This window comes from Heterocephalus glaber, unplaced genomic scaffold (genome assembly GCF_053883595.1).
Source record: "Heterocephalus glaber isolate CG9 unplaced genomic scaffold, H.glaber_assembly_v1.0 deba00001472, whole genome shotgun sequence".
NCBI lineage: Eukaryota > Metazoa > Chordata > Mammalia > Rodentia > Bathyergidae > Heterocephalus > Heterocephalus glaber.
Window position 1 is genome coordinate 92,643,251 of NW_028258315.1, and position 21,036 is coordinate 92,664,286.

A 21,036-nucleotide genomic window follows, 5' to 3' on the forward strand; every position below is an offset into this window, starting at 1 on the left:
TCAGCTGTTTTTCAATCCAATTAAAGACTGTCTTTTACACTTCCCTTATGTCATTTAAATCTTTTTAGCTTAAAATACTCCTGTCCTGTCCCTTACCTTTTTTCCCACTGATGCTGAGTTTTAGAAGACTTCAAGTCCACTTTCTGTATTAAAGTCCCACATTCCAAATTGGTCTGATCGTTTCTTTGTTATTATTTAATTTGTCCCTCAATTTCTGTATTTTCCATAAATTAAAATTTAGACTTTGGGCCAGGGATTTAGCTCAGTGGTTTCACCACCTGCTGCGCAAGCTCAAGGACCCCAATTCAATCCTAGGTACCCAAAAAAAAATCTAGACTTAAATAAAATATTTTTGGCAAATATTTTGATAGGTGATATTTTATCTTGCTCGTTTGTATCCTGTCAAGAGGCATTAATGCCCAGTGATCTCACAAATGTGATACTAGTTTTAATCACTGGATTAAAGTAGCACCTGTCTTAATTCTTCCATTGTAAAAATATTTCTTTTTTAAAAAAAAAGTATTTTTTTTTGCCATTAACAAATTTGTGGGGAATACCTTGACAACCTGCCAATATCGTTCCCCATCAACTTTCAGACTTTTTTTAAGCAGTGATAGTATCACATTTAGTATAACTTGATTTGAGTACTCTACATTATTATTACATCTTGCAGTCTTTCATGTAAGTGCATTAGCATCACCACATTATATTTAGCATGTTGTAATATTCCATAGAGTGCATGTGTCATTTCTCATTTCTAGTTTCTTGCTCTTACAGATGGGATTAGTGTGACCCACATAATCCACATGCTTCCAAAATGTGTGTACATATTTCTCTCTAATGAATATAATGGAAGAAGTAGAATTCTTTGGAAGAAGAGCATATACATTTAAATTTTCAGATAATACCAAGTTTCCTTCTCAAAAGATGATATCAATTTATGATTTCTCTAGTGTCTCCATATTTTGTTTTTTGCTTATTAACAAATGTTAAAGACCTTCTAGTATGTAAAATACACATTACTTTATGCCTTTATGAGTTCTTTACATGTGTTTACTGACATGTGCTGGTTAGTACTTTGAGCACTCAGGCTAAACTGTAAAAAATGACAAAACCCCTCTGTGGAGCTTATCATAAGAATTGTCTTTTCATAGCTTTTGCCCATCTTTCTGTTGGTTTGTGCTTTTCTTATTCTTAGAATGTATTCTGGAAGAGTCTGATGTATATATTGCGAACATTTCTTCCACTTTATTCAGTAATTGTTTATGGTAGCACTTTTCTCCCACAGAATTTCAAACTAAGGTTTTATGGTTAATTTAGTTCTTAATTAGACATAATCACCTACATATTTTTGTAAGTTTGTTATTTTTTAAGTTAATCTGGAAAAAATTAGTTATTATTTCTTCAGATAATATCTAATTCTCATTTGCTCTTCTCTCTCTGGTATTCCAGTTACATATGTAGTTACCATTTACTGTTTTGTCCCACAATTCTTTTTTTTTCTTTTTTCCGGTACTGGGGATTTAACTCAGGACCTTGTGCTTTTGAGGCAGGTGCCGCACCACTGAGCTAAATCCCCAGCCCTTGTTCTACAATTCTTAAATGTTTATGGTTTCTTCCTCTCACGGTTTTGCACTGAGCTGTATCCCAGCCCTTTTTATTCTGAGACACAGTCTTGCTAAGTCACCCAGGCGGGGCTTGAATTTTCAGTCCTCCTGCCTCAGCCTCCCAGAGTACTGGGATTACAGATGTGTACCGCAGCACCCAGCACTCCCCTGTTGTTGCGCTGTGCAGTGGGCCTGTGTGTCAAGGGCGTGGGCTTCACAGGTGTTTCTACTTCTCTGAAAATAGACCTTTTCTTGCCCATCCCTTTCCTAGCTGCAGGATCTATACCACCCTCCCCTCAGTGATCCTGAAGCTATTCTTTCTGCAAACTGATGGGGTTTGGCCTGCGTAGTTTTTCTTCCTGCAGCTGTAGTGGTATCACCAGTGCCCTTAGGTTACAGCCCACAGATAACTTTTCCACTGCAGATTCAGCCTTTTCTCCCTTAAAGGATGTGATAAAAGCTAGCACCAGAAAGAGCACTATTCTCTCTGTGAGAGCCTGGCAGTATTCTTGGTGGAGACAGCTTCGGAGGACTGGGAACAGCCCTATTATTTCACCCTACTCACTCTTGGTCTCCAGCAATTTGTCAGATTTCTACTTTTATCTTTTCAGTTTGGAGGCATCTGCCTCAGTAACAAATGTTTGGGCCTTATGTCTCCCTGAAGACACTTGTCTTTTTCCAGATTTAGGATGATAGGTTCTGTAATCTTTTTTTATGAGTTCACAACACCACCCCCCAAAGTTACTATTTTGCTGTCTTCCTAGTTATTTTATTGTTGTAAGAATGGGACTTACATTTTTCCACATCTGTTTGTTTCTGAGCCAGAACTGAAAGTCTGTCAGTATATTTGGGTAGCCAGTTGTCAGAACACAGAAAATTATGTGAATTGTCACCTTCATTATCTGCCTTTTTACTAGTTGTCTTTTGTCTTTTATTAGTCATATAAAATACTAAATTCACACAGGTCTGTTTTGGGACTGTTCTATCTCAAAGTGAGTTTATTTTGTAATATGTGTTGATGTCTAATGGTGTATCTCCTTCATTGTTCTTCATTTTCAAAATTGATTTTTGGGGGCCAGGGATTTAGCTCAGTGGTTTCGCCACCTGCTGCACAAGTGCAAGGACCCGAGTTCGATACCCGGTACCAAAAAAAAAATTTTTGATTTTTGGGCCAGGGATTTAGCTCAGTGGTTCCGCTGCCTGCCTCATAGGCTCAAGGTCCTGACTTTGATTCCTGGTACAAAAAAAATTGATTCTTCTAGATAAATTGGATTACCTTCTCAAATTTCTATAAATCTATTAAAATTCAATTGAGATTGCATTGGATCTGTAGGTGGAGCTTTAAGTAGAATTGACATCTTTTTAATACTGAATTTCCCATCTAGTAATTTTTTTTTTTTTTTTGGTACTGGGGATCAAACTCAGGACCTTGAGCTTGCGAGGCAGGTGCCAGAACCACTGAGCTAAATCCCCGGCCCGTATCTAGTAATTTTTTTATATCTGCTATTCAGGTCCTCATTTACATGAGAGAAAAGTTTAATATTTTGCTTCATGATAGTCTTACACATGAGTTACAAGCCATCAACTATTATGTATTAGAAGCACAGTTTTATTCAGCTTGCTGCATCAAGGGAAAATCTGTCCCAGAAAAAACTATGGGAACATCCTATTAAGGGAGTTTGGAAGGGCTTGTCATAAGATTGAGGCTTGTAGGGGACCAATCAAAGGAGAATTAAAGGAGCAGAGGCCGCTGCCCACCCCCATATCCGGGATCGAACTCAGGACCTTGGGCTTGTGAGGCAGGTGCAGTGCCACTGAGCTAAATCCCTAGCCCATAGAGGCCACTTTTATATTCTCAGTTAAAAATTATTTGCTCAAAATGATAATCTTGTTTTGTATGTGAACGATTCCTTGCTTAGTTTTACCCAGTAACAAGTGATCATTTCTGTCTAGCAGTGCACAAGGGGAAATAGGATCTCCTTTCAGTGCTGTGTTTCTATGCATGTTAGTGTAATCTTTAAGTTTTTGTTTTTGTTTTTTCCCTCTAGCAAAATCCATTATATAATTTGGAGAGATGCAAGGTATTCCAGTGTGATCTCACTAAAGATGACCTTCTGGATCATGTACCACGAGAGTCTGTCGACATTGTCATGTTGATATTTGTGCTGTCAGCTGTTCACCCTGATAAGATGCACCTTGTCTTACAAAACATTTACAAGGTTAGTGATTTGGGGCCTGTGCTTAAGACGTGCTCATCCCGATCCCCTTCCTTACCTTCCCTCTGAGACAGTCAAGAGTCTCCATTCTCAGTAGGTGTCTGTGCAGTCAGTATGTGACATAGGGTTTTCTTGTATAACATATCCACTGTAACTTCGGATTTGTGCAGTGCCTTGACTGTTCTGCAGAGCTTGACCAACCTGCGAGCAAGGATGACGTTGCAAGAATCTGTAGTCATTTTGTAAGTCATTATCGTTCAGTAGTCAAGAGCGCAGTCTGGAGTGAGAGCACCTCAGTGCAAAACCTGGCCTCCCCATTTAGGCAAGTACCTTCAGAAATTCAAGCCTCAGCTTCCTTACCTGTAGAAAGTGCTTACCACAATGTCTAGAACATGGTAAGTGCTCTTCACAAGTCAGTTATCCCTGGGTGTAGCGATATAGCCCTGTAGTCCCAGGAGGCTGAAGTGGAATGATCACTTTAGTCCAGGGATTCAAGACCAGACTGGGCAAGATCACAAGACCCTGTCTCAGTCAGTCAATCTCTCTCTCCCTCCATTTCTTTCTTTCTTTCTCTTTCTGTCTGTGTGTATTTTTTTTTTCTTCCCCCCATAGAATTGAGATCATGCAATATTTAAAAATAAAAAATTTTAAAAGCCATTATTGTGTTGCTACTACCATGATTACTGTTACTAGAATGGGGAGAGCTCAACGTGCTCTGGCTACCAGGAAGCTGCTGTAGCATTTGGGAAGTTAGAAACCAGAGCTTCACTCATTAAGTCATATGATTCCTTCAAGCTACCTCACCATCCATCTCTGAGACTCAGTTTCCTTGTCTGTAAAATGGGAGTGTCTCACAGGGCTGAAGCTGAGGTCATAAATGGGGATGTTTTCTAACCTACAGTGGAAGCTCTCTATGTAAATGATTTTGGTTAATTTTAAAATAATTGAATCAAAAAATCATTAAAAATGGTACATTCGTACCTTAAAATATATAAGTATTCATTTATTCATTACACTTTTGATGTAGGGCTAAGGCCTTTTCAGTGAGTATAGGATTATTGATTATAAACCACACGTGGTAAAGTTTTAACTTCTCTAAAGGTAGCATAAGGAGCTGGAGGTATAGCTCACTGGTAAAGCACTTGCCTATCAGTGTGGGCCTAGTGGAACAAGAACTTAAAAATAATTGGAAAGTTATATGAGGGCAGATTCTTTTAAATTCTTATAGACTTTCCTGTTTGAGTTTCACAAATAAAAGGAATTTGTTCAGCACTTGTTTATCATGTTCAGCTTACGTGTATGTGTGTGTGTGTATCTGTTTCACTGGTATTGAACCCAGGGACTTTGCACTGAACTACATCCCCAGCCCCGGCCCCACCAGCCCTTTTTTTATTTTTGAGATAAGATGGCTCTTGCTGGGCCCAGCCTCAGTGCTCCTGCCTCAGCCTCCACTGTAACTTGAGATTATAGGAGTATACCACCACACCCAGCCTCAACTTACTTTTTATTAAAAATTTAAGTGCTTTCTATTCATGTTCATATTTCATTATTATACACTAGTGATGGCAAACCTTTTAGAGATTGAGTACCCAAACTGCAACCAATACCATGGGAACTAGGTGAAGATGGGGAAAGCAAGCTTGTTTTTTTGGGGTTTTTTTTGGTACCGGGGATCAAACTCAGGTCCTTGGACTTGCACAGCAGGCGGCGAAACCACTGAGCTAAATCCCCGGCCCAGCAAGCTTTTGATCATAATGGAAACAACTTGCCCTTTGAATTACATAGACTAACAAATTTTGTGGGTTTCTGACTATTGAAAAATAAATTTTCTAGTTCTGATTGTATTCAAATGAGGCTCTGTAGTAAATAGAGAATCTCCCTTTAATTTTTTTCCCAGTTACTTACTGTAATGCTGTTGTACTCTTGCAAGGACTTTCAGTAAAGTCTTGTAACTGTTTAATGTGTTAATATAACCCTAATTTTTTAAAGGCTATATTTGAGAGTCAAATGCCAATGCTGCAATTAAACCTGAATACTGAGGTTTTCGTTTTTTTTTAAAAAAACAACTCCTACAACTTGTGACCATCATAGAGTGGGCTCCGCATGCATGCTGTGGCATGCATGCCATAGGTTCACCATCACGGTTATATACTATTTTAATTAAAATGCATCATTACAATTCAAGTACTGGCACAAGCAAGTTGGAGAACAAGATAAGTGACTGACTAGGTATGCAGCTCTCCAAAGGGCACTGACGTGCAGACGTGCATCATTTGCAAGGTCGATAAGCCTCCACCATTCAGGGAGTCATGGGCTTCAGTCAGTCTACTTTCAGAAAACAAGCTAAAAAAGTAGATTTTGGGCAAGAGTGCTTCTGTTCATTCAGAGCTTTACATTAAAGTTCAACCCTGGTTTTACTGTTTTAAAATAGTAAGGTAGAAACTGAGACGCTGGAGACCTCTTAGGGAATTATTCTCCCTTAAAACAGTATTTTAAAAAATTTAGATCATGCCACACTGGTTTGGCCCTTTGCTTGTGAGTTTTGTAAAGCTTTTATCTTTTCACTTCCACTCTCTACCTCTCAGGTCTGAGGAAGTGAGAACCTAGCACATACCCACAAAAAGGCATGGAACTTTTAACTGGATAAAGAGAAGAAAAGGAGTCAGAGAAGAGAGATTAGGATCACCTGATTTGGAGGTCCAGGCGAGGGAAAAGGTTTATTAAAGATGAACTAGAGGAGCTGAAGAGATGGAGGAGGGAGGACAGAGAATGATATGTCTGACTTTGGGAAGAGATGGAGAGTACAAAGGGGTTCTATTTCTTAGCATGAGAAGGTTTTAGGGCTTTACCATGATAAGTAAGATAGAGTGTAGGTAGGGTGGAGGACAAGATTTTTTTTTTTGGTACTGGGTGTCAAACTCGGGTCCTTGTGCTTGCGAGGCAGGCATCGGAACCACTGAGCTAAATCCCCAGCCCAAGATCTTTGGAAGACAGAAGATCAAATTATTAAGAGACCAACATATTTGGAAATAGTGAAATTGAAGTTAAAAATGAAATAACATTCAGAATAGGACAGTAAACCAGAAGATACATTCTTCACAAGATGGGGAGAAAGTACTGTACTATATTGTAAAAGGGATTTTAGCAGAGACTTTAGTTTTTGGGGCAAGAGGAAAATAGGAATGCTGAGCTGTTTACTTCAGGTGGAGAATCCATCTTCAGACCTTTGTACTATTTTCTTTCAACGCCAGTGTATAGAAAAACCCAAACTATGACCTCAGAGCAGAGTATTAATGAAAAACACACACACACAAAAAAGAACTGGGGCCAGGGATTTAGCTCAGTGGTTCCGCTGCCTGCCTCTCCAGTGCAAGGTCCAGAGTTCGATCCCCAGTACCAAAAAAAAAAAAAAGGAACTAAGTTCAGTGGGGGCGGGGGGGAATTTTTCTTTTTAAAAATAATGAAGCTTAGAACATTTGCTTTTCATTTCAAGTGCTCTTCAGCACTGTCTCTCCCAATATACAAACCCACCACCACGTTTTCATTTTACCCCCACGCTCCCTGTCTCCTTGGTTAAGTGTTTCAGTCCCTTGTGTCCCCCACTGGCAACCCTCTGCTTGCTTCCTCTCCTCTATCCTTTGGCAGCTGTAATACATGGTGATCTTTTGGGAAAATAACTCAAATGAAGCCTCACCTTCCATGCCGAGCATCCTGACCTGGCAGGAAAGGCTCTGTCCCGGGGATACCTTCTGGTCTGTTCCTCTTCCCCAGTGTACGCTTTCCTGCCCACCTTGTTTTCTGTTCTCCTTTTATTAGAAATTACCAAGTGAATTTTATTAATGTGGGAATGGAACAGATGCTAAAAACTATCCCGGATTTTGTTTTTGTTTTAAATTTGGTGGTTCCTTCCCTTTCCTCCTTCTCCCATGCGTAAAAGGTTCTGTGTAACCTCCATTAAATTTGGTATAAAATCACTTGCCACAGCTGTGGTGTCAAGAAAATAAAATATATTGTTTCTTAAAAAAATTTTTATAAAAAGATGGAGAGAAGTGACACTAGAATTGATAAATGATAGTAACAGTAAGGGATAGTGGGTGATATATTTTGTTTTTTGGGTTATTTTGGGGACAGGGTCTCTATGCAGTTCAGGCTGGCCTTGAACTTGCAGCAATCCTCCTGCCTCAGCCTCCCAAGTGCTGGGATTATAGGCACATGCCACCACGCCTGGCCTATGTGATAAAATTTGATGACAGATTCAGGGATAAGGAGCTCAGAGAGGAGAAAGGTGAATACACAGAAAATAGTAAGGACACCAGTACCATCACTAGGCCCAGTGGTACAGGATGATGGGAGAAAACACAGCCTGACTTGAGAGGTTGAAGTGAGAAGTATCCTCAGGAGACAGTTTTTTGTGAGAATAAGGATAATGAAGGGAACAGTCAGAAAGGGTAGTGGATACATAGTGATTTCACTGATGTAGGGTTTCAGATATTAGGGAAGAGGTGCAGATAGGGATGGAGTAAAATAAGTATCTGGGACTTTGTGGCTTCATAGGGATGAGAGTACCCACTATCATTGGTCATATATCACTTGACAGAATGTAATTTTGTCATTGTACAAACATCATGAAGTACCCGTACACAAACCTACCATGTACAGTAGAGCTTATCACATATATAGTCTGTATGTTACAGTCTAATGCTCCTTGGTCGTCATGAACAAAACAAGAACAGGAGAAAAATGATGCGTTCAAGAGACACAGTGAACACAAGATAGGTGAGGCTGCTGCTGGTGTAACACAGCATAGTGGTTATAGTCAACTTTTTTTTTTTTTTTTTGGTACTGGGGATCGAACTCTGGTCCTTGTGCTTGCACAGCAGGCGGAGAAACCACTGAGCTAAATCCCCAGCCCAACTTTTTTTAATAAACAGAAGGAATACATACACTCTACAGTAAGAAGAAAATACAGACCATAATGCAATGGTTTGGATATGCTTTGAATTTTTCCCCCAGGGGTTTATGAGTTGGAAGCTGGGCCCCCAGGGCAGCAGAGTGAGAAGCAGTATAACTGAGAGTATAGGACAGTGATGGCCAACCTTCTAGAGACTGCGTGCCAAACTACAACCCAAAACCCACTTACTTATCGCAAAGTGCCAACATTACAATTAAACTTGAATACTGAGGTTTTAGTTTAGAAAACACAACTTTTACAACTTGTGGCGTCATCACAGAAAGAGCTGTGTGTGGCTGCTGCAGCACATCTGCATAAGTTCACCACGACAGGTGTAAGAGGCCCTTAGGTCATTGGAGGCTGCTCTTGAAAGACATTAAGAAATTTCTTGGGCCAGGGTTTTAGCTCAGTGGTTCCAGTGCCTGCCTCGCAAGTGCAAAGTCCCAAGTTTGATCCCTGGTACAAAAAAAAAAAATTTTTTCTTATTGAAACTACATGATTAATTCTTGTGAAAGAGTTCTTAAAAGTCCAGTCCATCATCTTGCTCTGTTTTCTTGTCTTGCTATGTGAGCTCTTTCTCACACATGGCTCCTATTAGCCACCATGAAGCCTTCACCAGAGCTGATGCTGGTGCCATGCCCTTAAACCTACAAAACAGTAAACTAAAGAAACCTTTTTTGAAAGTTTTCTAGCCTTGGGTATTTTATTATAGTAATGCAAAGCAAACTAATAAATGTAGTAAATATATAAACCAGTACCATGGTAATTTTTTGTCATTATTAAGGGTTATGTACTGTTCATAATTGTGCTGTACTTTTATACAACTGGGAGTGCAACAGATTTGTTTACATCAACATCACCACAAACAGTACAGTGTGTTATGGTGTTATGAAAGCTATGACATCACAGGTGAGCAACTCCAGTATAATTTACAAGACCACTGTAATATATGCAGGCCATTGCTGACCAAAAGTCATTATGGGACACCCAACTATACTTCTGTTTAGCATTATACTGGAAGTGGTAGCTCAAAAATGTAAGATTTAAATAAAGAATTTGAGGATGAGAAAAAACTCAGTACTTGCAGACAGTATAATTGTCTTCATCAGAAAATGTTGGAGGAATCACAAAAGTATAAGATAGATGTACTAATAGGGCCAGGGCTTTAGCTCAGTGGCACCTTGCCAGCCTTGCAAGCACAGGTCCTGAGTTTGATCCCCGATACCAAAAAAAGAAAAAAGATGTACTAATGAAACAATTGAACATTTTAAGTTTTATGTTATGTATATTTTACTATACAAATACATCCTACTTTTTTACTTGATATTACATTGCAGGCAGGTGTGGTGGCGCACATCTGTAATTCATCCACGGGAGGGGTGGCTAAGGCTGAAGTTTAAAGCCAGCCTTGGCAACTTAGCAAGGCCCTGTCTCAAAAAAAAGTTTTAAAAAGGGTTGGAGTACAGTTCTGTGGTAGAACACTTGCCTACTATGCATGAAGATCTAGGTTCAATCCCCAGCACTGCAAAAATAAAAATTATATAGTGTTTCCCTGAAAATAAGACCTAGCTGGAAAAAAATCACCCTTGAAAACTAGAGATGAAAAGAGGCCAGCCCCAATCAGCTTATTCTTGCCTTATCTGCCTTAAAAGTAGCCACTGAGACCGGGGATTTAGCTTAGTGGTTCTGGCGCCTGCCTCGCAAGCACAAGGTCCCGAGTTCAATCCCCAGTACCAAAAATTTAAAAAAAAATTTTTAAAGTAGCCACTGAGCAAGAGAATAGTGATGGCAGGTAAGGCAAGGATAGGCAGATTGGGTCTGGCATTTTTAATCTCTGGTTTTCAACGCTATTTTCCATCTAGGTCTTATTTTGCAGGGGAGGGGGTATATATACATAAATGACATATATCAGTTCATTTGTTTTGACTGCTATGTTCCATTATTACATCATCAGGGGCCAGCAAATTATGATCTCAGGTTGAATCTGCTATTCCATATAAGATTAATAATATAAAGAAAATATAATTTTTTAAAAAGATCTTTTCTGTAATATAGTATATATTGTGTATATACTATATTGTATATAATATATATTGGATATAGTATATATGGTAATATAATAATGAAAACTAAGACTAAGTCTCAACATTTACGACAATAAATACATGTACCTATCAAAGATTATTAAATAAAATTGACATGGCAAGAAATACTGTGTTCATGGACATGTTTTGTATTCCAGTAGATTTTTTTTTTTAAAATTTGATTGTTTTTAAATTTGGGGAGAATCTTTTTATTTTTAAGGAAATTGGCGAGCTGATTGAAAACTTACATGAAAGAACAAAGGCCCAAGAATAGCCAAAACACTCCTGAAGAGTAAAGTGGGAGGTTTATTCCTTAGCAGATACAAAAGCTTATGACAGCTGCAATAATGAAGACAGAATGGGAGTGCCATCATCAGGAACTCCCAGTTTGTTGCTGACAGACACCGTAGCCCAATTAGACTTGCTGTATGACTTGTGTTGTGGGCTCTGTAGAAGAACCTCTGGGAGAACCCAAAGCCAGGAAATGGAGGCAGTGACCTTTGAGGATGTGGCCATGAACTTCACCATGGAGGAGTGGGTTTTGCTGGATTCTTCCCAAAAGAAACTGCAGGGATGTGATGTGAGAAACCTTTAGGAAGCTGGCTGCAGTAGGAAGAAAATGGGAGAGCTGGAAAATTGAAGATGAGTGCAAAAATTCTAGGAGAAATCTAAGAAGTCAAGAGGTAGAGAGATGCTGCCAATGGAGGCAATGTGGAGAAATCTTTTTTTTTTTTACTGGTACCAGGGATCGAACTCAGGACCTTGGCTTGCAAGGCAGGCGCGGTGCCGTTGAGCTAAATCCGCAGCATGATGTGGAGAAATGTTTACCTGGACTCCAGATCCTAATGTGAACACAAAACCACCTGGTTTAAAACCAGGTGAAAACTGTGTGTGTAGAAAAATTTGATTGGTCATTCATCACTAAATGTGTCCATCACAGCTCACACAAAACTTGAACCTTGTGGCCCTCAGAAGTTTGGAGAGAAGCTATATAAATATAAGGAACATGGGAAAACCTACAGTTATTCCCAGTGCTTTTATAATATAAGGACTCACATTAGAAAGAAGCCCTATGAATGTAAGCAATGTGGGAAAGCCTTTAGTTCTTTCAGTTACATTCAGATACATGAAAGAATGCACAGTGGGGAGAGACCCTATGAATGTAAGCAATACGGGAAAGCATTCAACCAATCCAGCAACTTCCAGAGACATGAGAAGACAGTGGAGAGAAACCCTTCTTATGTAAGCAATGTGGGAAGCATTCTGTAGATGCAGTTATCTTCAAGCACATGAAAGAATTCACCCTGCAGAGAAGCCTATGTGTGTAAGCAATGTGGGAAGCCCTTTATTGATAACATACATTTACAGACTTGAAAGAACTCATAGTGTGCAGAAACCTTGTATATGTCAGCAGTGTGGGAAATCCTTCACAGATAGCAGTACACTTCATAGACATTTAAGAATTCACAGTGGGAAGAAACCCTATGTATGTAAGCACTGTGGGAAAGCCTTCACTTCTAGCTACTTTCATATTCATGAAAACTCACTGGAGAGAAACCCTATGTATGTATGCAGTGTGGAAAAGCCTTCTGAGACCAATGTAATCTCAGAAAACATGAAAGACTCACACTGGAGAGAAACCCTATGTATATAAGCAATGTGGAAAAACCTGTGATCATTGTAAACTCAGAAAACATGAAAATACACACTGGAGTGTAGCTATAAGCACAGAATGTGGGAAGCCTTCATTATCACATGACCTTTCTTGCACATATGACAGGTGTGTGCCACTATCCCCAGCCTACAAAAGTCTTCAGTTGGCCTATATTTAAGAATGCATAAGCCGAACGTGGTGGCACATTCCTGTAATCTTAGTACTTGGGAGTCTGAGGCAGGAGGATCACTCTGAGTTCAAGGCTAGCCTGGGCAACGTAGTTCAAGGCCAGTGTGAACTGCATAGTGAGACCCTGTCTCAAAAAAAAAAAAAGCCAAGGATTTAGCTCAGTGGTTCCGCTGCCCGCTCGCAAGCTCAGGGTCCCAAGTTCAATCCCCAGTACCAAAAACAAAAAAGCATATTGGGTCAAATCTTTGTGGGTGTGAAAAATACAAAAAAAGTTTTCAATTGTGACCCACATTTCAAAATTCTATGAAAATTTTTCATGTAATGCATACCTATAAAAGTAATACAAAGAACTTGATGGGGATTTACTCTTTTTTTTTTTTTTTTTTCGGTCCCGGGGATCAAACTCAGGATCTTGTGCTTGCGAGGCAGGCACCTGAACCACTGAGCTAAATCCCCAGCCCAGGATTTACTCTTTGTAGAATGATCCAGAAAATACACTACCTGAAAGAGATGTCCTGAAGTAAAAATGTAGTGTTTTAATTAGTAGCTTATTCTTAATTATATCTCTGAGTTATGTACAGTATTTTTAATGTTCACTTTTGAAAATACTTGGAAATGTTGAGGTAACAATTCTATATTTCATATAACCTTAGTAATATCAGTTTAATAGATCATGTCTTTAAATCAAATTAGATAATATTTTCCCCTTTATTTTGCACCGTTAGAGCCATAGATGAATTGAAATATATTTTTAATATGTCAGTAGCTTTAATATTTATGTACTTTTTTAGTAGTTGGGGTTGATGGGGCATTAAAAAATGAATTTTTGTTAATTGTTGGGATTTTCCCACTATCCTCTATGGTGAGTTCTGGCTCTGTGTGTGTGTATCTTTCATTTGTAACATTAAACAGCATTTTTAAATGATTTTACGTTTTTCACCTAAAATTTCTGTACATGTGTTTTTAGAAAAAGTTCAACTCTTTTTAAACAACTTGCTGATTAACAGGTGCTATCTTGATATCTGCATATGTTCCATCATAATTACAGATTAGATCAAGTTTATAAGCTTCCACATTCTTCTTTGCTATTGAGTTATTTTGATAATGTACATAGAACTTTAGGTATTTTTCTACCATGTAAAATATACCTTCTGTGCTCATATTGCCATGACTTATTTTGATGGTAATTTGTCCGTCATTCATTCACTCATCATACCAAAAAATAAAATATGCTGGTGTGAGTGTCCCATTGCCAGAGACCACAGGACCATGATTTTTGTCAGATAGGATGTAATTATAATAAACCCATAAAGCAAAAAGGGACAGAATGGTGATGCCAGAGGGATAGACATAAGAAGTAGAAGAGCTTACAAATGTATCCATATTTGTAATATACAGAAATCTGATACACTGTAGAGGTGGCATTAAGATCACTAGAAGGGGAAACACTCCTCAATAAATGCCGTTTCGTTCATTCAGTGGCAAAAAGCAAAATTTGATTCCCACTTCACAGCTTATACAAAAATCATTCTCAGATGAATAAAGATTTGCATGACAAAGACAAAAGCTTAAAACTCAGAAGAGAATATGACCTTAGGTTGGGGAAAATCAACTCAAAGAAGACCCCAAACATTTTAAGCATAAAAAGTATTATAAAACAATTAGGAGTTTGTTTTTGAAAAAAAAATGTAACGTGAATAACTAAAAAGACAAGTCAGAAATATAATTTACAATCTGCACAATGAGCAAAAGATTAAGATCTAGACTGTATAAGAAATTTCCTGCTTATCAATAAGGGAGACAAGTTATAGAAATGAGCAAGTGGGCATAATCATTTTACAGGCAGGATCACAAATGGTGAGTTAACATGAAACGGTAGCCTCAGTAACCCATGAAATGTGAAACAGTGAAATCATAATGAGACACTATTGGATTAGCAACAGGAAGTCTAGCTAATCAGTGGTGCTGCCGCCTTCCTTGCAAGCACAAGGTTCCGAGTTCGATCCCCAGTACCAAATTTTTTTTTTTTTTCAGTACAGGGGCTCGAACTCAGGTCTTTCCGCTTGCGAGGCAGGCACTGGAACCACTGAGCTAAATCCCCAGGCCCCTGGTACCAAATTTTAAAGTCATCTGGCTAGGTTGAGTGACACATGCCTGTAATCTCAACACTTGAGTTTTTAAATTCAAGCCCAGCCTAGACAAATTTAGCAAAAACCTATCTAAAATAAAATTAGAAAGGAACTCATCAGAAGGTTAATTGTCTAGAATAAATAGATTGTAAATGAAAACCATATTTAAATATATTTACACATTTGTTATAAAATGAGATTTTAATATGATAAATATGTTTTTTAACATTAGCAAGATCTCTAGTGGTAGATCAAATTGCTGCAATTTTGAAGTAAATGAGATTAAAGTATGTGCAAGAACTGTAACGCTGATGTGAGAATATCTGATTTTCTTTAGTGTAAAAATTGTAGTTGCCTACATTTGTAATTAAAGAATCTTGTTTCCACTAGAAGCAGTGAAAATAAAGGTGTAACTGTTTTCTACGTAAATTGATAAGCCCCCCCAAGCTCTAATCTTAGACCTTTTGGGCCTTGTACTCTAGATTAGGAATTTCTGTTGTAGGCCAGGGCAAGGGAGAAGCACATAGACAGATGCAGCACTGTGATTCTAGTTCTGAAAATGGGCAGCAGATTCAATATATAATTCACAGTTTATGTATAGTACCTATATTTCTGTGGAGTTTTTTGAGATTTAATATTATGTGCTAAGTACCGCCATTCTAAGTACAGTGGTACCTCAGTTCATGAACTTAATTCTTTCCACAGTTCTGGTTGCAAACTGAATTGAATGAGAATCGAGTCAAATTCAATGGTTAGGGTCAATGTTGACCTTATGGGGAAATTTGATTTGGTTCTCATCCAATTGGATTTGCAGCCAGGTTCATGGAAAAAGTTAAGTTCGTGAACCAAGGTACAACTGTAGTCAATGTAGATGGTTTTTTAGATGTGTGTACACATGTAAACATCAGCTAGATCAGTGATGGCGAACCTTTTTAGAGACCAAGTGCCCAAACTGCAACCCAAAACTCATCAATTTATTGCAAAGTGCCAGCACTGCAATTAAACCTGAATACTGAGGTTTAGTAAACTCCTGCAATTGGTGACATCATCACAGAGAAGGATATACATGCTCACTGCAGCATGCATGCCATAGCTTCACCACCACAGACCTAGATACAGAATGCTTCTAGATTCTAGGCTTTCCAGAGTTTCCTTCCTCCCAACCCAGACACCCCAGGTAACCACTGTTTAGATCTGTTCTCATAGATCATTTTCACCTGTTCCTGAACGTCATGTTGTGGAAACATGTAGTATGTTATATATGTTTCAGTAGGTAGGAAACATATTAAGAAAGAAAAAAATTTACTTGAGCTGTCCCAAGTCACACTTTTTAGTAACACATAGCATTTCAGTATCCTTCCTATTTTTACTCTCCAGTGGAAGAGTATCTTTTAGCTGATCTGGAATGAGTCTTCAGCAGCAGTCTGCTTTACCTTCTCTACTATCACAATGGCTGGTTTATTAATTTGAAATCCTGTGCTTAATCAGGAAATTACTAGAGGGAAAAGCAGTTCTCAGCTTCCAATTATGAGACAAACACCCTGTGGACAACTCTGAAGCCTGACATGAATAGTCCCAGTAATAAGCTGCCATTATATACATCTTCTTACTCTAAGTTATTAAGCCTTAAAATTAAATTTCCAAGCCAGACATGGTAGCACATGTCTTTGGTAATCCCAGCATTCAGGGGCTGAGACAGGAAAATTGCTGCAAGTTTAAGGTCAGCCTGAGCTACATAGTGAGTTCAAGGCTAGCCTGAGCTACACAGCAAGACCCTATCTCAAAAAAACCAAAAAAAGGGGCTGGGGATTTAGCTCAGTGGTACTGCCGCCTGCCTCGCAAGCACAAGGTCCCAAGTTCGATCCCCAGTACCAAAAAAAAAAGGTTCCCATTTTTTGTTTTTGGTTTTTTTCTCTCTCTCTCTTTTTTTTTTTAATTTTTTTATAGTACTGAGGGTGAACCTCAGGGACACTCTACCACTGAACTACATCCTCAGCCCTTTTTAAATTTTGCTAAGTTGCCCATGCTGGCCTAGAACTTGTGATCCTCCTGTCTCAGCCTTCCAAATAGCTTGGATTAACAGGCATGTGCCACCATTCCTGGCTTCTGTCATATTTTTTTTAATAGAATAGGAAAGTACACCAAATTTGTCATCAGAAGACCTGAATTTTGTTGTTCTTTATGTCACTGACTTGCCTTGGAGATGTCAGGCAAGTAAGTCATGTTTACTGTGAGTGGGTATAACAATACCTAACATACCCACTTGACGTTGTTGAATGAAAGAACATGTTACTGGGAAATGCTGGTTACCTATGCAGTGTCAGGGTCAAAGGAGGCATCAGTATCATAATTATTATTTTACAGATAAAACATTCTGAGGAATGAAATTCCTTGCGTAGCATTCAGCTAGTTAATGGGAAGAAGTGAGGTTTGAATCATGATTTCTGGAGTCCTGAGTGAGTGTTCTTTCCTCTGTCCCATGCAGCCTTTCCTTCCTTCTGAAATGAATAAGTCCCATGTGAACTAAGTTTTTCAGAATTTTCCCTTCTTAATTATTAACATTTGAAAACTTAGCCTTTCTTCCAAGGTAAGAATACTTTTATCTAAGAGGCTCCTTCTTTACTGACAACATGTAAAAGGTGTGCTAGTACTGATAAGAGTCCACTGAGTAAGAAAATCTACCACTGAGAAGCATTGTGGACAATCTTTTCTAGTTAGGAAGAAGTACATCAAACCACGTTTGGAAAAATTGGTGGGTGAGAGTAAGATTTAATAGTCTACAGCCATACCACCCTGAATGCACCTGATCTCCTCTGATCTTGGAAGCTAAGCAGGGTCGGGCCTGGTTAGTACTTGGATGGGAGAATAAGATTTAATAAAATCAACACCCTCTTTGAAGTTCCCTCTCATTTGGTAGTGTTACACCATTTGAAAGAATTTTCATATAAAAAGCAAGTGTCACTGTATGTCCCATTTAGCATTCTGAAAACCATATGGCTATTTCCTTTGTAAGGCAGGTGTAACCACGCCCTCCTAGTCTTGCCTTCTGATTTTTGAGGCACCTACTCTCTGATACTAATCCCTAAAAGACTTTCTTTTTTTACTTTTTTTTTTTTTGGTCCCAGGGATCGAACTCGGGTCCTTGCACTTGCACAGCAGGTGGTGAAACCACTGAGGTAAATCCCTGGCCCCTATAAAAGACTTTCATGTGGAACTCACCACCTGGTCCTGAACTGGTCCCTCCCTCAACTGGTGCACTCTGGCCTAATGATCCACTCATCTCAAGAAACCCAGCACAACTTGGAGGCATAGGGTCAGAAACTATCCCTCCCCTCTTCTCCCCAGGGCTAGCAAAAGTGTCCGTCCACACACTTAGTTTGATGTGTGAGTCCTTGGTAGCTGGTGTATGATCATGAGCGTATCACGTAATCTTTTTGACTCATCTCACACGAGGATAATAATCACACTCCTTCCTTTCAAAATTGGGCAGCAGTCCAGTGAGAAAATGGCAACTGCCAAGAGCCAGGCACGTATCAGTTTTTAGAACAGCGGGTGAGCGATATGTTACTGTGGCCCAGTGAAACCAGAGCTGAGACCTAGAATGAGGAAAACCAGCCTGAATCACAGTAAGAGGCCAAACAACCTTTTTTTTTTTTTTAAGGACAGTGAGATATAGTTTGAGTCCTAGGAGGTGGCTAACAAAATGTTGAGAGAATTTGCTTTAATGAGGATAGGGATGTTTTATTATCTGTTACGTTGTAATTGTGTGGCCCTAGACATTAGAATGCCCTGGAAGGTGCTCAAAAAATGTCTGCAGGAGTGAGGCATTTGGCCCTCTGTCAGGTCTCATGTCCCTTTCACCAGCAGGCCCTTTTCCTTCATGTTACGGGTATTTCAGCCTAGCCCCTATCATAATTGCCACAAATGTGAGTTATTGTAATTCCTAACACAGATTGCAGTTTATTTGATGGGGTTCCACAAAGTTACATGCAGGCTACTTTTGTTTTGTAGGTATTAAAACCAGGGAAAAGTGTCTTGTTCCGTGACTATGGGCTGTATGATCACACCATGCTTAGGTTTAAAGCCAGCAGCAAACTTGGAGAAAACTTTTATGTTAGACAAGATGGAACCAGATCGTATTTTTTTACTGAGGGTAAGGAATAGAATCTGTCATTAAAATGTTTTATTTACTTCTGTTTGCTTGATTGGATTATTACTGTGCAGCTGGTTGGGGAGGGCTGGAGGGCTTGCAGCTGTGCTTACTGCACAGGCACAAGATCCCGGGACTTGGGCTGCCACACACGAACCACTGACCCAGCCCCTGCTATGGGGAGCACGCAGCTGTCTCTGGTGGCAGTGCCTACTTAGGGAACTCGAGGTTAACATACCACCCTGACGCCCTGTGAGACTTGTGATGGAAAAGGCGGGAGGGAAATCAAATTTCACTGTTTCTCGGAAGTAAACAAGACAGTGTAATCTGTTGAGATTACTTTCCCAGCTTATGGAGGTAAGAAGCCTTTTTCAATAAAAGGGACTGAATATTTAAATATACAACTTTACTATAGAGGGATATTTAAAAAGACATTTTGGATAAGAAAACGCTGTATTTTAGTTTTTCCAGTGTTTTGAATATTAGTTTTAAGTCTACCTAGTAATCTAGACCATTATTACCTTCTTGCTGTTTTTACAGATATTTGTATGTCTTGAAATACTGTTTTAGATACTGAAAATTAAAAATGAATGATTATCATTAAAAACACAAAATCCTAAAAATGTTAGGTGAAAATTGAAAAGATTTTATATTTCTGTTTGATAAAATCTGATCAAGCCAGTCATAAATAATAGAGAAGACAGATAATCTAATGTCTGCATAGTGTTTTCATTACAACATAAAAGTCCTCTGGAGCCCTTCACCCCTCCTCCTCACCACTGCAGAGAGAATGTAATAGTACCAAGTCTTTGAGCATTGTCAACCTGCTTGTCTTACAGAATTCCTGGCTCAGCTTTTCGTGGGAACAGGTTATGAAGAAGTGGTAAACGAGTATGTGTTCCGAGAGACAGTGAATAAAAAAGAAGGCCTATGTGTGCCAAGAGTTTTCCTCCAAAGTAAATTTCGAAAACCTCCACGGGACCTCAGCCCTGCGACCTTGTATCACCAGGTTGGTGATTATGCCTTCCCTTGAAGAGCAGTTTAAGAATCACTCTTTTTTGGTTTGTTTTAACTTTTAAATGAGCAAAGATAGTTTTATATTAAAAAGGAGTCTATACATCTATATTATATAAATGCAAATAAAACTGGGAAGCCTGAAATTAAAGAAAGTTTCATGGTGAACATAGTTTAGCCATGTTGTCTGACTGTGAAATTCCATCAAGGAAAGCCCAAGAATGCTGTAACGCTTAAAGAGGTTCTTATCATTACTGATGCAACTCTTAAGTGTTCCTCCAGGTAGCTCAGCAGACAGCCCTGTAGAAAAATGAGGCTGAATATACTAAAATAACACCCACATACATTTTTTAGCTTAAAGGATTGTTCTCTTCTCCTAATGTCTCTAGTACGTTTTTCTTTGCTCTCATTCATTTATGTACCTCTTTAAAACCAGTATTCCACAAATGCCACTTGTGCTGCATCTCTGGCTGATTCTTGATGCCCTCTATAATTGGGCCAGTTCCTGGTTGAACTGTTTGCTCTGGGAGAGGGAGAAGGCCACTGCCTATCCCTATCGCCTACCTCTGTCCAGTGTCATTTCTCCAGGAATATAGCTGCTAGGCAGTTCATGTTAGAATTTTAGAGCTGTGAATGGGCTTTAGAATGGACTGGCCCGATTCCCTGATGGGAAAGGGGGAAACAATGGTTGAGGGAATGATGAGGCCAAAACAAGACAGCTGGTATTGTGGTGGACTATTAGGGAACCCTGAAACTGGTCTGCTGACCTGTCTCCCCAGCACTGCTGTGTAATGACTTTTACAGTACGAAATGAAATCTTGAGTTCTTTTGGTCTGCACACAAAAATTGATCCTGAGTTTGTATCCCTTTCCTAGAAAGCAGTTTATGAGAACATGGTCTTGAGTACGTGACTCTACTGCACCTGCAGCAAACTTGGGCCTTTAAAACCCCAGCCACATCTGGAGAGGAGGTCTTGGTGGGAAAGGGACTGGATAATAGTTACCATGGTTCTAGACAATCAGAACACACCCTCAGGGCCCTC

General features: G+C 39.2%; 1 protein-coding gene across 23 annotated transcripts in view; it reads left to right on the plus strand.

Annotated features, from left to right (window-relative positions):
* The window catches only part of Mettl6 (methyltransferase 6, tRNA N3-cytidine), a 67,361-nt gene that overhangs the window by 3,150 nt on the left and 43,175 nt on the right, over positions 1 to 21,036 (plus strand). For 22 of the 23 annotated variants that reach the window (XR_015439193.1, XR_015439194.1, XR_015439185.1 and 19 more), the window contains 3 exons: positions 3,656 to 3,826; positions 18,842 to 18,983; positions 19,820 to 19,989. Coding sequence is in view for 11 of the 23 variants with exons in the window: in XM_087181574.1 (XP_087037700.1) it covers positions 3,656 to 3,826; positions 18,842 to 18,983; positions 19,820 to 19,989 (483 nt within the window). In the remaining 12 variants the exon portion in view is untranslated. Of the gene's footprint in view, positions 1 to 3,655; positions 3,827 to 18,841; positions 18,984 to 19,819; positions 20,172 to 21,036 lie in introns of those variants that run through there. The other variant, XM_021244145.2, reaches the window with a different exon arrangement.